General features: G+C 34.2%; 2 protein-coding genes across 2 annotated transcripts; both read left to right on the top strand.

The window, feature by feature from the left end:
* The first annotated feature begins 1,288 nt into the window (after positions 1-1,288).
* Positions 1,289-6,428, top strand: LOC18056122 (putative clathrin assembly protein At5g57200). Its single transcript, XM_006453198.2, has 15 exons — positions 1,289-1,484; positions 1,560-1,629; positions 1,725-1,822; positions 2,105-2,243; positions 2,362-2,489; positions 2,590-2,682; positions 2,832-2,882; positions 3,365-3,430; positions 3,525-3,590; positions 3,714-3,794; positions 3,876-3,953; positions 4,862-5,041; positions 5,130-5,208; positions 5,543-5,658; positions 5,984-6,428. Exons 1-15 carry the CDS (start codon positions 1,395-1,397, stop codon positions 6,419-6,421), a joined length of 1,773 nt encoding a protein of 590 aa, XP_006453261.1. The 5' UTR covers positions 1,289-1,394; the 3' UTR covers positions 6,422-6,428.
* A 1,826-nt stretch (positions 6,429-8,254) lies between these two features.
* Positions 8,255-12,733, top strand: LOC18056121. The gene is made up of 2 exons (XM_006453197.2): positions 8,255-8,666; positions 12,447-12,733. Exon 1 carries the CDS (start codon positions 8,388-8,390, stop codon positions 8,655-8,657), a length of 270 nt encoding a protein of 89 aa, XP_006453260.1. The 5' UTR covers positions 8,255-8,387; the 3' UTR covers positions 8,658-8,666; positions 12,447-12,733.
* The last annotated feature ends 554 nt before the right edge of the window (positions 12,734-13,287 follow it).

Below are 13,287 nucleotides of genomic sequence, written 5' to 3'. Positions count from 1 at the left end.
ACTTATTCACTTTATTAGTTTCTGTCCTTTTGTACAAGTATCATACTATCATTGTTCTATTTGTTTCGTGAAATTTTGTGTGCTACCAACATTGTAACTTTAACAACTTATTTATTTATAGAAACTTTCCAATAGAAAATTTCTCCTAAAAATTATCATTATATCTACTCTTGAACATTTATTTAAATGGCATTTACATAAAGAAGCTGTATCACATTTGTGCTTAGATTTTCTAATAATGAAGAAATCTATGCACAAAACATATACGATTTAACTATTTTTATTATTACATGTGTCAAACTTGTTTTTTCTTTTATTAACCCACATGTTTAAATTGTTTGAAATAACATAATTTATATATTTCTTTTAATGGCATACGATAAAATTCTACTGAAAAACAATGCAACGCATTATTAAGAACACTACCATGATTACTCGTGCACACATACACTCTTTAAATTTATATTTTAACTACCTTTTTTTTTTAGAGAGTTCTTTAATAAGTTTTACAAATTTTTCAAAAAACTTCCAAACTCTTTTAAACTTTAGAATTTTAAAAAGATTTTTAATTTTTTATACAACTAATTACATTTATCTTATATTTCAATTAAATTATGAAAATATTTTTAAAAAAAATTAAAAATCTCAAAATAGTTAATACAGTTGCTCATGAAAATATTCCCAAGCCGTAGCTTTATTTTTTCTTCGTGGACCCGGCCGGCGGCCACCCAATTATCTCATGCAGACAATTATTTTTCTCTTATTTATTTATTTCTTATTTCTTCTTTTATTAATTTATTATCCGAATTAAAAATTTAACAGGTGGAGTCAAGCAGAGAAGGCCAGCCCATCCACTTTCTCCATACCATTGGGTCCATGGCCATGGGATCCACAGCAGCCAAAAAACATCAAAAAATTAATTAAATGACGAAATCACCCATGCCCTTCCAGCATCAAACGAGGCCATGAGATGGGCATCTCAGTAACTTCACAAACAAACAATAAATACCCGCGCTTTTCTGTTCTCAAATCAAACGAATAATTTTATCGTTTGATACTTTGATTTAGTTAGTTTTAGTTACCCTCCAACAAAGCTGCGAACTACCCAAAACACCCCCTGAACATTTCGTTCGTTGCGCACATTTTGGAGAAATAGAAAGAGAAAATAGATAGAGAGACACAGAGAATTGATTTGGTTCTCTTTCATTTTTGTTGTTATTGTTGTTGAAAACAAACAGAGAGAAGAAGAAGAAGAAGAAAACAAAATCATTCATCGTCCAATCTCCTTTCCTGTTTCTGTTCTCTGCTGAAATAAAAAAAAACGTTTTCGTTTTGTTAATTTACGTGAATTTGAAAACGAAAGCAAGAAAGAAAAAAAAAAGGAAGAACAAAAAATGGGAACGTTTCAGAGTTTTCGAAAAGCGTACGGCGCGCTAAAAGATTCTACGAAGGTCGGGCTCGCAAAAGTCAACAGCGAATTCAAGGTAAAACAATTTCCATTTTTCTTAAATTTTCATGTTTAAGAATTTCAGCTGAAATGTTTAAATTTTTTTTTGAAGGATTTGGATATTGCAATCGTAAAGGCAACAAATCACGTTGAATGTCCTCCGAAAGAACGCCACGTGAGGAGTAAGTCTCTTGGATTTTCATTGATTGAAGGTTTTGATTTTGATCTGTTTTTACTTTTTTCTGTTTCCATTTGTAATGTAGATTTTGTTTTATAGAATTATTTTCTGCAACATCAGTAATACGTCCGCGGGCGGATGTGGCTTACTGCATTCATGCACTTGCAAAGAGATTGTCCAAGACGCGTAATTGGATCGTAAAGTCTTTCATTTTTGCTTTTGATTTCTTACTTGTTTCTAAAATTTCACCATACATGTTATTTTTTGTTTTGCGAACAAATTAGAGCACTTATTTCAACTAATGTGATTATATATGTATGGTTGTGTGATATTGGTTATAGACTTATAGTGTTGATTGCTATGCAAGAAACCCTTAATTTCTTTTTCATTTTAAATGAATGTGTGTGTGTGTGTGTGTGTGTTTTTTTTTTTTTTTTTTTAAAAATTTTTTATAATCTCATTTAGTATATTTTGTCCAGGTTGCTATAAAGACATTGATAGTAATTCACAGGACATTGAGAGAAGGTGATCCTACATTTAGAGAGGAGCTTTTGAACTATTCACACAGAGGCCACATTCTCCAAATAAGCAATTTTAAGGATGACTCAAGCCCTCTTGGTACGTTAGTTTCTATATCACTATCTTGTAATTGGAAAAATGTTTGTGACCACCTCTGGGTACGGTTTCAATTTTTGAATATAGTACCATTTTCTTAGATACGTGTTCCCATGTGCAGCCTGGGATTGCTCTGCGTGGGTTCGGACTTATGCACTCTTTCTTGAGGAGAGGCTCGAGTGTTTTAGAATATTGAGATATGACATTGAGTCAGAGCGTTTAACAAAATCATCACCTGGGGCAACCAAGGTTACAGCATTATAATATTTTGGAATTTTATTATGAGTCCTGATTCGGAATTTCTTGATGAAAGAGATAGAGCATTATGTATCTCCCTTGATTGTATCAGGTACACAGTCGAACAAGGCTTTTGAATTGTGATGAGTTGTTGGAGCAGCTGCCTGCACTGCAACAACTTCTTTTCCGTCTCATCGGTTGTTCGGTAATTGTTTGATGCCACCTACTCAATTTATTTGGCCTTCGAATGCTAAATCCATATAATTTTGGACTGTATATATCTTTATCCAACAGAATTAGGTACTGTATCTTTTCCTTAGAAGAGACATAATGATTTAACCCTGAATTTTGCAGCCGGAAGGAGCAGCTTACCACAATTATCTCGTACAGTATGCCTTGGCCTTGGTATGCTTGATCTGTTTTTATTCTTTAAAACTCGTGCTTTCTACAGGATCTCCAGTAATCGTAATGGCATTAACATGAAAATCCATTGCAAATATTGTATTGTATTCTGCAAGAAAATTTATTTTTTGATTTGCCCTTTTCTTGTTCTTTTTTACTTGGATTTTCCTTTTGAGAAATTTAATAAGCACAAACTTATTGTTAAAGATGAAATTGTGCCTCGAGTTTCTGAATTTTAGAAGGGAAATTGAAACCTTAAATTGAATAATCGTATGCTTTTGTCTCATTTTTGCTTATGAAAAATGAGAGGCCATGCATATATAACTGCTTTTGAAATAAACACACAGAGAAGGAAAAAAAAAAAAACTTTCCTCTTTTTTTTTTTTATTCATGCAATCCGGCGCATTATCTGAAAGTAAATCTCTATTTTTCTTCACGTTGCTTGTCAGTAGCTGTTTTGACTTCCAACAATTCTTCTTATGTAGGTTTTGAAAGAGAGTTTTAAAATATACTGTGCCATCAATGATGGAATCATCAACCTTGTGGACATGGTACGGCTTTACTGAAGCCTTTGTTTACTTTGGTCTGCACAGCAAACGTTTCCATTTTTCAATTTAATGTTGAATTTTACACCTTTTTTCGCAGTTTTTTGATATGTCAAGGCATGATGCAGTTAAAGCTCTTAATATTTACAAAAGAGCTGGCCAGCAGGTTTACTATCCTTTTACTTTAGGATGAGCTGGTTTTGTGCAGACATTCTTGTTGAGCTTATTCTTCTCTCTCTCTCTCTATCATTATTCACACTTTTTAAATTACTTTTTGCGGGTTACACAGGCTGAGAGCCTTGCTGATTTCTATGAATATTGCAAAGGTTTGGAGCTAGCAAGGAACTTTCAATTTCCCACATTGAGACAGGTTCCTCTCTGGCACTGACCTAAAGTATTTTAGTCAATGCCATTTGATGAATCTTATAAACTTCATTTTATGAATAAGCAGCCGCCTCCATCTTTTCTTGCAACTATGGAAGAATACATTAGAGAAGCACCCCAGTCTGGTACCGTTCAGAAGAGACTGGTGAGAAAACTTATCAATGTGGTCTTGGGCTTTGTCTTTCCTTTGGATGTATGCATATCTTTCATAGATGTCCATCCAAGGCTTTTGGAATATTATTAATTTTCAAAAACAGTTTATGTGCTCTCTTTTCTTAATACTATAAATCAGGAACTAGATTGTAGTATAGCATTATCCAAAGGTTGCTTAGATTTAAATAATCTCAATGTCCAATTCTTAATCAAGATTATACCAAATGCTTTTACTTTTTGTTTTGGTGTGTGCCTGCCAGCATGCATTTTTGTGTCTTGCGCTGGTAAATAATTTGGTTCACATCCTCTTCATCCTGCTGAGAAATACACACTTCAACTTCATCACTTTGGTAGATCATTATTTTGTCCCATCACATTGATGTTTCAACCAAATTGCTCATTCGTTGTTGGCCATTGCAAGGACTGAAGTCATTTTATTTCTTGCAAACATTAGGCACCCCTTGTGATTATGCTAAACTGTATTTTGATAATATAGAGTTCTCTCTATGTATTAGGTCAGAAATAGTTACCTTTAAGAAGATGTTTAACATGTAGCTTTCTTTGGCATGGATCCTTGAAAATGGAGATGTTCTTTGGCCCGTAAAAATGTTGATCACCTGTTTTTGCAATTATTTTTCTTTATATGCTTATTTAGAGTCCAGGCAAACGAATTCTGGACCTTCACAAATTGAAAGCTGGTGATTGATTCTTAGAAACATTTAGAGACTCAGGCTACATGGTCTAAGAATATGGACAATAATGTTCAATGTTTTTCAGCTAAAATCATACTCAAATTGGCGTGATTTTTCGAAATCCAACCGAATTGCCTTTCTCATTTATAACACTGTGCTGTGTTTTCATTTCAATTTTTCAGTTGTAATAAAATTATTCTAACAACAGGAATATCATGAGACGGTAGAAGAAGATGACAAACCAGAAGAGCCTGTAGAAAGTGAAAAGCCAGAAGAAAATCCCGAGGAGAGTCAGCCCCTAGTAGAAGCAGAGGAAGGACCCCAGCCTCAAGAAGAGGAGGTCGAACCTGCTCCATTGATACCAGCAGAAGCTACTGGAGATCTTCTGGTACATTTGGAATTTATGCTGTTTCTCCTTTGAATTCTTTTGGCAAGTTCTGTCTTGATATTGATCCTAACCAATTTCTTTTGAACAGGGTCTGAATGAAGAAGTAAATCCAAAAGCTGCAGAACTAGAGGAAAGTAACGCATTGGCTCTCGCTATCGTTCAACCTGGTAGGTGAAATACTGCTTGTCAAACTATTAGAAAGAAAATAATCATTCGAGCATGTGCGGTCTGTAAAGTCTAGTCCTTGGAATCGTAATATTGAGTTGCACTAATATTGAGTTCTTCAATCACATTGTAGAAGCTTTGAGGTCTACTTAGAACTCTTAACTTCATGATGATACTTTATGGCTTGAGACCATATTCATGGTTTAATTATTCAAATTAACATCCTTTACTAAAAAAATTATTTTTGAACTTTGCAATTTGCATATTGAACATTCATTTAATTACGTATGTTGTTTACTAAGATCCAATTTCTTTTGATTTGATAAATTATTGTAGGCAATGATCCACTATCTTCAAATCGTGCTTTGAAAGAAATTTCTGGTAGTGGATGGGAGCTAGCACTTGTTACCACCCCAAGCAACAACAATTGCCAAGTTGTAGACAGCAAATTGGTGAGTTTCTTTGCTCTACACGAAGTTTATTTTCTAAATATATTCTTTGCTTTTTAGAAAGAAGACTAATGCAGAGAGTTTGTCAAATATGTTACTGGTGAATTCAACTTGGGCATCAAAGTGCATCTATTTATATTCTATTTATTTTCATTTTCCTCTGAATCTATATCATCCAAAGACTATAAACAGAACGAAAAGACACAACTATCAAGCAGGGGGCATTTTCATTCATATGACTTGAAATGTGAATCCGTGTTCTGAAGCTTTACGCAAGAAATAATTACTTTTAAATGAAATCATGATCATGATTTGCTTTTCGGTTCAGGCTGGTGGCTTCGACAAGCTATTACTTGATAGCTTGTACGAAGATGATAGTGCGAGGAGGCATATACAACTGCAGAATGCAGGATATGGGCATGCAGGAATGGCAGTGCCAAATCCCTTTGAGCATCAGCAACATGACCCATTCGCAGTGTCTAACAGCATAGCACCTCCAACAAATGTGCAGATGGCCTTACTGGCACAGCAGCAGCAGCAACACCAACACCTACAGCAAATGATGCTGCAGCAGCAACAACAGCAACACCAACAAATGAATATGATGGTATCTTACCAAAATCAAACTCAGTATCCTCAACAATCTCAATTACCTCAACACCAACAACAAATGCAACAGATGAATTATTCAAATCCTTTTGGAGATCCATTTCTTGCCCTCCCAAATGGTTCGACACCACAACAAGGAAACCATATGTTACTTTAGAGGCCTTTTCTTCCCCTTAACTTCAGTACATTCTTTAATTCTTTGAAGTAGGAGAATCATTTTCATTTGTTGTTCAGTTCTTTTCAGCTTATTCTTTGTTTACTCATTAAATCATGAAATGTATTCTTTCTTTCGGGAATTATCTATCATATTTCCAGAAGCAATGATCATTAATGATGTATTATATTCACAATTGAATGAAAGTTTGGACATTCACTTCTGCTTTCAGAAGATTAAGAGCATCTCCAAAAGGGTCTTTAAATTTCAATTTGCTTACTGATGTGGCAAATAAGTGTATAGAAAAATATAATCCTCTCCAAAAGACTCACCAAATAATAATAAATTAATATTATTTTAATCAAATCTTTCCCACTATCAAATTGAATTGTTATTATATTTTTTAAAAGAAACATAAATAATAATTATTGCAGTCTTATCTTTTCAATAAATAATAATAAAATATTAATAGAAGAGGGAGAAACTCACTCGGTAATATTGAAGGGTAAGAAACAAATCTTATTTGAAAAATCTAAATTAACGTGTCTTTTAAAGTGTTTAATATTGATATAGCTCTTCAAATAAAAAATAGAATCTTATTTGAAGAGTTTTTTGGAGATACTCTAAGTTGTATCGTGTTGACATAAATTTTCATTATGCTCTACGTTAACATGACACAGATGCAACAAGGGAACATTAAAATAGCGTTTGAAAATTGTACTTGGATACAACCTAATTACAAATTGTACACGGATACAATATCAAATTAAAAATTAGATGGTAGCAACTAATTTTAAATCCACATATACACAAGCCATAGCTTTAAAGGTCACGAATTGCTAATGAGTAGATAAGGAGACATATCAATATATTTCAAATGAGAAAAAGACACTCATAATCTAAAGATTACTTCAATGAACAACTAGGTTCTTTTTAGTTAATAAATTTTGTCTATCTAAATGGAGATTATAACGTAAATTTAGATTATATGTCATAATGTCCACCAATATTAATGTATTATAATGTTCTTATCTCCATCAAAATAGATAAAATTAATTTATGTAGTAGTCTGTATGTCCATTTATGGAATGATGGGGTTTACTTGTGAATTCCTCTAAAACAATGATGTTTAGCTATAAGGATGACAATTGGTGGGATGGGTGTAGGGAGGCCTACCCCATTAAAAATTTTACCTCCATTCTCCACCCCATCTCTCAATAAATTTAGTGGGGCGGGGATAAGGAATCTCGGTGTGGAGACTGGAGAGCGCTTTCCCCATGCGCAACCTATAATAGGTATAAATAAATAATTTTAGTAAATTAAAAAGTAGAGACTTAAATAAAATCATTACCACATTAAAAAGTATTTAAATTATCTACAAAAATCTCTAGAAAGTTGAAATGATATTTTAGAATGATTATCAAAATTAAAAAATGTTAAGAGAGCTGCACCTTAAGAAAGAAAACATAAAGATATTCTAAAGTTGAATAAGTATTATAACGCATGCTTTTTTTAATAGTTATAACTTATTTATATTAAGTAAAAATGAAATAAAAATTTATTAATCAATATTATAATTGATAAAATAAAAATTAAAAAATACTCATATATAATGGGGATTTGAGTAGAGGTGAGGTGGGAAAATACAAAATCAAACCCCACCTTATTAAAAATTTAGAAATACTTTTCCCTCATTTCTTACCTCTTTTCTCAAAAAATATTTAAAATTTAGTGTTTAAAACTCGCGAAGAATTTAGCCATTCCTGGTTAGCTGTCAACTTCGGCAAATCAAGGGTCTGGCTGTTATTTTAAAAAGTTCAGGAGTTTAAGTAACATTTACAAAATATCTGGGTGACTACATGCAATTTACCATTTTACAAAACCTTCATCGACTCTTAGCATCGTGCTCATCAGAAAAAACAAAAATTAGGGTTTGCTCTCAACCGAAAGCCAGAATCAGACTGCCAAAATGTCGCTAAGGAGAATCTACAACGAGGTAAAGGGAATGAAAGTGAAGGAATTGCCAAATTACCTGAAGCCCATGCTTTCAATGAATTACGTGAAGCAGACGGTGCAGCGTGGTTTGGACAATTATCACGCCAAGTACATTCAAACAAGCTCGTTCGATCCAGTTTACCATGTCTGCATCGGCGGCATGATCTTCTCTTATCTCGTCGCTCTTCCTGAGGAACGACGCCATCTTGAGCACCAGCAACACGCTAAGGAGCACGGCCACTGATCTGGGCTGGTATATTTCTTGATTATGTCTTCTGGGCTGTTAATTTTAACTGGGTTTTGCTTGTTAGCGTTTTGATTTAACTGGGTTATTGTTGTTTCTGAGTTCGCTTATGGGGTTTCTGTTAATGTTCCTCGATTAGCTGTAAATTGAATGTTGTGTTTGATTTGGTTTGCAGATTTTTATTAATTATTGTCGATCTGTTATAACAACTGAGCTAGGATGAAACTGCTAGGAATATAACCTTTTGATTATTTTTTTGTTTGATATGCAAAATGTTTTGCTTCTGAACACAAGGAATACATAAAAGATAAAACCTTTAAAATGCCCCCGAATGGGAGGTCTCTGACGCAGTTTCTGGACACATTTTAAATTAAATTCAAAATATATAATACATCAGAAAAGCCCAAAGCAAATTATAATAATTGAAAATGTTTTCAGATTGGATTCAAATGTCTGTATTTTAGAAAATTATTGGTTTCCTCTTTATTACCTATGTAGAGAAAATCCGATTTGAGGTTTGTTTGGATATGATACTTCTTTTTCATTGTTGTTATTGTTTTGATTTTTGACATATCTCTCATTTGGCGGTATTTAGAGCTTTCCCTCTTTAACTTTTTTGTGCCTTTCTTAATTTCAATTCTGGGAGAGAGATAGGAAAATGGGATAGCAAAAACAAGTTGAGCAGAGGATGAAACATTTACCTATCTAGCTGCCAATGCTAGAAAATGAATAGGAAGCTAAACATTGAAAGTTACTTGAGTATTTTGGGTAAATCTTTCTAAATGAAATTCCCTTTTTATTTTGTACTTATGCATCCTGGAGGTAAATGAGGATTTAACAATTCATTGTGTTGTTGCATTTTCTCCTATTTTCTTTTAGAGTCAAACAATGCAATCCAGGGGTATTCGAAAGCGATTTTGTTTATTGAATTTTTGTGTTTATATCTTCTGAACAAAGTAATTTGAGTTTTCTCTTACCCTTTAGACCCGACATAACAATTGTCATGCAACACCTTATTGGTTGTTTGATCTTTTATCACATAATCTAATAGTCCATGCACAGCATAATTGACTATAATAGTATGTTGATGCTCTTCCATATTCTGTGTTTCATGGTTATCTATGCTTTTGTTTTATTAGAAAATTGTTTAATCAATGTTTGAATCAGAAAAATAGAGAGAGTTATCACGGTAAGGAAATTTATCCTTCAATTTTGTGGCCTTGGGTACCAAACATCAACCTTCTTAGCCTTAATCAACCTACAAACATACTGAACAGGTAGAGAATGATGCATACATGTTTTTTAGAAAATGATAACACTAATAGCTTTCCAATAATATTCTTCATGGATTTGAGGGAAGGTTTAGCCATATATAAACCCACCTATTTACAATATTAGCTAAAATATAATCACTTGAATTACAATTGTAATAAAGATGTTAGGAATATCTCTTGACATGCTATCACATGCTCTATGGTATATTCTCTTTTACATCATTATATATCCTCCATCACAATTAGTTTTACATTGATCATCATGTCCGAAGTCCTTAGGCGTCACCATAGTTAGTGTTACTTGATTACTAGAATAAATGAGTGAAAGGTTTGCAAATTGAGTTCTTGAACACATGAGTATCTCCATTGTGCATCCTACTTTCTCCTTAGGATTATCATAATACACAAATTTTTACTAAGCCAAAAATTATTTTGAAATATGTATTTTTGAAAAGTATTCTCAGTTTGTTTTAAAGCATTTTACCAGCAAGCACAGCCCATTTATCCTTGGATTGATATCCAACAGCCCCCTTTTTTTAAAAAAAATTCACTGCTATTTGATTTTTTTTTTTTTTTAAAAGAGGTCCATCTCTGGATCCCGCAATGGAAGGGATCCTGTATATATGTTATTAAAATATTTGCTCTTTAGCCTTTTATTTAGTTCACTTATATATCTATTCTTTTAGCTTTTTATTTATTTCACTTATATTTATTAGCCTTTTTCCCCCTTTTTTTAATTTCTGCACATGGTGGGCCCACTGTCCAAAAGAAAGTGGGCCGTTGGAATTGAATTCCAATGGCCACATCGGGATCCTGCATTTGACTCCTACTATATATATATATATAGAGAGAGAGAGAGAGAGAGAGAGAGAGAGAGAGAGAGAGAGCTTCTGTTATGGGATCTTGCATGTAACCGTTGGATTCAATCCGACAGACAGTAGTCAGAACCACCAACAAACCCCCCCCCCCCCCCCCCCCCCGGCGGGGGCTGCGTGGCCAAAACAAAATTTCTGACATTGAGCCCCCACCATGTTCAGAAATTTAAAGAAAAAAAACAAACCAATGGCCCTCATGCAGGATCTAAAACTTTGTGTGCAGCCCTCCTTTTCGAGGCTAAATTGTTGGCGGAAGCTTCCAAAATATTCTGGAGACTATGAGGAACATGGAGAAGCCTGTGTACTTAGCCTACAAGAATTAAGGCTTTGCTAATGATGATGGAGGACTCTAGATACCCACACAAATGTGTGCCTTATTAAGTATTTGATTGCATCTCTAGGATATTTTGTTTTCAGCACTTTTATTATACACCATTAAATCTTCAGATCATTGTAATTTTAATTGTGGATTGTACATGGCTAATGGTTGAAAATGGTGAGGCCTTTAGATGGTTGGCTGATCCTCTCAAATTTCACGTATTTTATTTAATGGCAGCATTTGCACATTTTGCATGCATATGTTCTGTCTCTTGTGTGATTGTTGAGAAAGTCTTGGGTGGTGCCACGACAAAGCACCATCTCCCAGTGACATTTCACCACACATACACAATGCTTGGGAGGTGGTGTGCTGACATGGTGGCGATGGCACCATCCAGGACTTTCTTATGATTGTTGGCTGACTTAGGACCGACAAGGGCGACTGGTGGGGAAGGGTTAATTCCTAGGCTATGACTATTGGTGTAGGTTGCAGGGTTTAGAAAGGTAAATTCCTAGGTTGTGACAAGTGTGGTCAAGGCAGACCTAGTTCTCTTTGCTATGCAGGTCTCTAAGAACCTGAGTAAGGGTTACCACGTCTACTAGGTCTGTAAAAGTGAAAGGGACCAGCACACCACATCAGCCTGCTGATGTGTTGGCACCCTACAACCAGAAGCTGATAAGTGGGAGGAGAGATGATTTTTATTTTCAATCTCCTTAGCCATAACATTGAGTGGATGGTCTCACTTGCAATTGACATGTCGTCTCACTTGTCAACTCCTGGTTGGATGGTTTTTACCCCTCAGCAAACTGATGAGGTGAGATGATCACATAGAATTCATTCTCCCCAATAGATTATTTGATGGTCAGATCACTTCTTTCTGCTGTTGCAATTTCTTTTTTTCAAATTCTTTTATATGAATGTCTAAACAATAAAAATCGATTGCTTGATGTCTTATTTTACGTAATTGGTTGTTAGTACTGTCTTCTATCTGCTTGGTCCTTACTCCAACTTTTTCTTTCATTGTCTGACATTCAAAACCATATAGTATAACAAATCCTATATTGTAAAGGTTTTACATCACAGCAAATTTATTTGCCTCATGAGTCTCTGTGTCTAAATGATACCTGGTTCTTTTGCTTGCTTTCTTCCAATTAATAATGCGTCTTTGGCTATCATGAATAAAAGAACCAGCTGTGGTATTGGTTTTTATTTTTACCCCAATGCGTTTGGCAACCGAGTATTCTTCTTCCTCTTGTTTTCAATTGCTCATGTCCAGTAAATTAGTATAATTTGACAGTCACATGCTCTCCTGTTTTTGCAGGTTGCAACATGCCTCGTGGGGGTTGATTTGGTCATCGATGGTTGTTTTGATTTTTTCAGATACTGTTTTCTTCGGTGCTTCTTGTATTAAGTGATGAAATAAATATACACTTGATCATGAATGTTGAAGTCAATTCCTTACGCAGAAAAGCAAATTTCTTACTGCCGATATCTATAATGGATATGATATTCTCATGCTCTCTGTATGAACGTTTCAGTGTCAAAACTCAAAAGTCAATGACATTTGAATGATTTTGGAAATAAAGAGAGTTTAGATGAGGAACTGAAGACGGGAAGTGCTTTGAATTTTCAGCCAGATGCCAACATATAATGATACAGTTTGCATCTAAACTCCCTTATCTAAAGTGCTGTTGATATGAGTAGATGACTCAAGCAATTAAAATGGAAAAATTATATTTAGGACATAAAAGCTACCATCCATTGGATGGCAGTGAAATGCTGATAAGTGATAACATCACTTTTCACTTTCAGCAATGTGCAATTTTGAAAAGGGTAGGCTTGTAGGCATTCGCACGGGAAGCACAAATAATGGATTTTGGATGCTTTCCTTTTTTGGAAAAATAAATTTAACCAAAGTAAAAGTGAGTGCCAAAGAGAATTAGAGGAGAGTAAAAGAAGTTCACTTTCTCTTCACTTCAGTAGAAGGAAAAAAAAAAAAAAACAAACAAACAAACAATGGTTTCGTCGAACTTGAATAATTGTTTACGTTCTTCTTCACAAAAATTCGCTACATTAGTAAGTGGTTAGTGCTGGTCCTTTCCCTTCAAAGATAAGAGTAAATTTCATTTTATGTATTACCCAACAATGAACAATTCTTTTCG

The sequence above is a fragment of the Citrus clementina genome, unplaced genomic scaffold, assembly GCF_000493195.1.
Source record: "Citrus clementina cultivar Clemenules unplaced genomic scaffold, Citrus_clementina_v1.0 scaffold_1, whole genome shotgun sequence".
Taxonomy (NCBI): Eukaryota; Viridiplantae; Streptophyta; class Magnoliopsida; order Sapindales; family Rutaceae; genus Citrus; species Citrus x clementina.
Note: the sequence above shows the minus strand (reverse complement) of the source record. Positions and strands in the feature narration are given on the sequence as shown.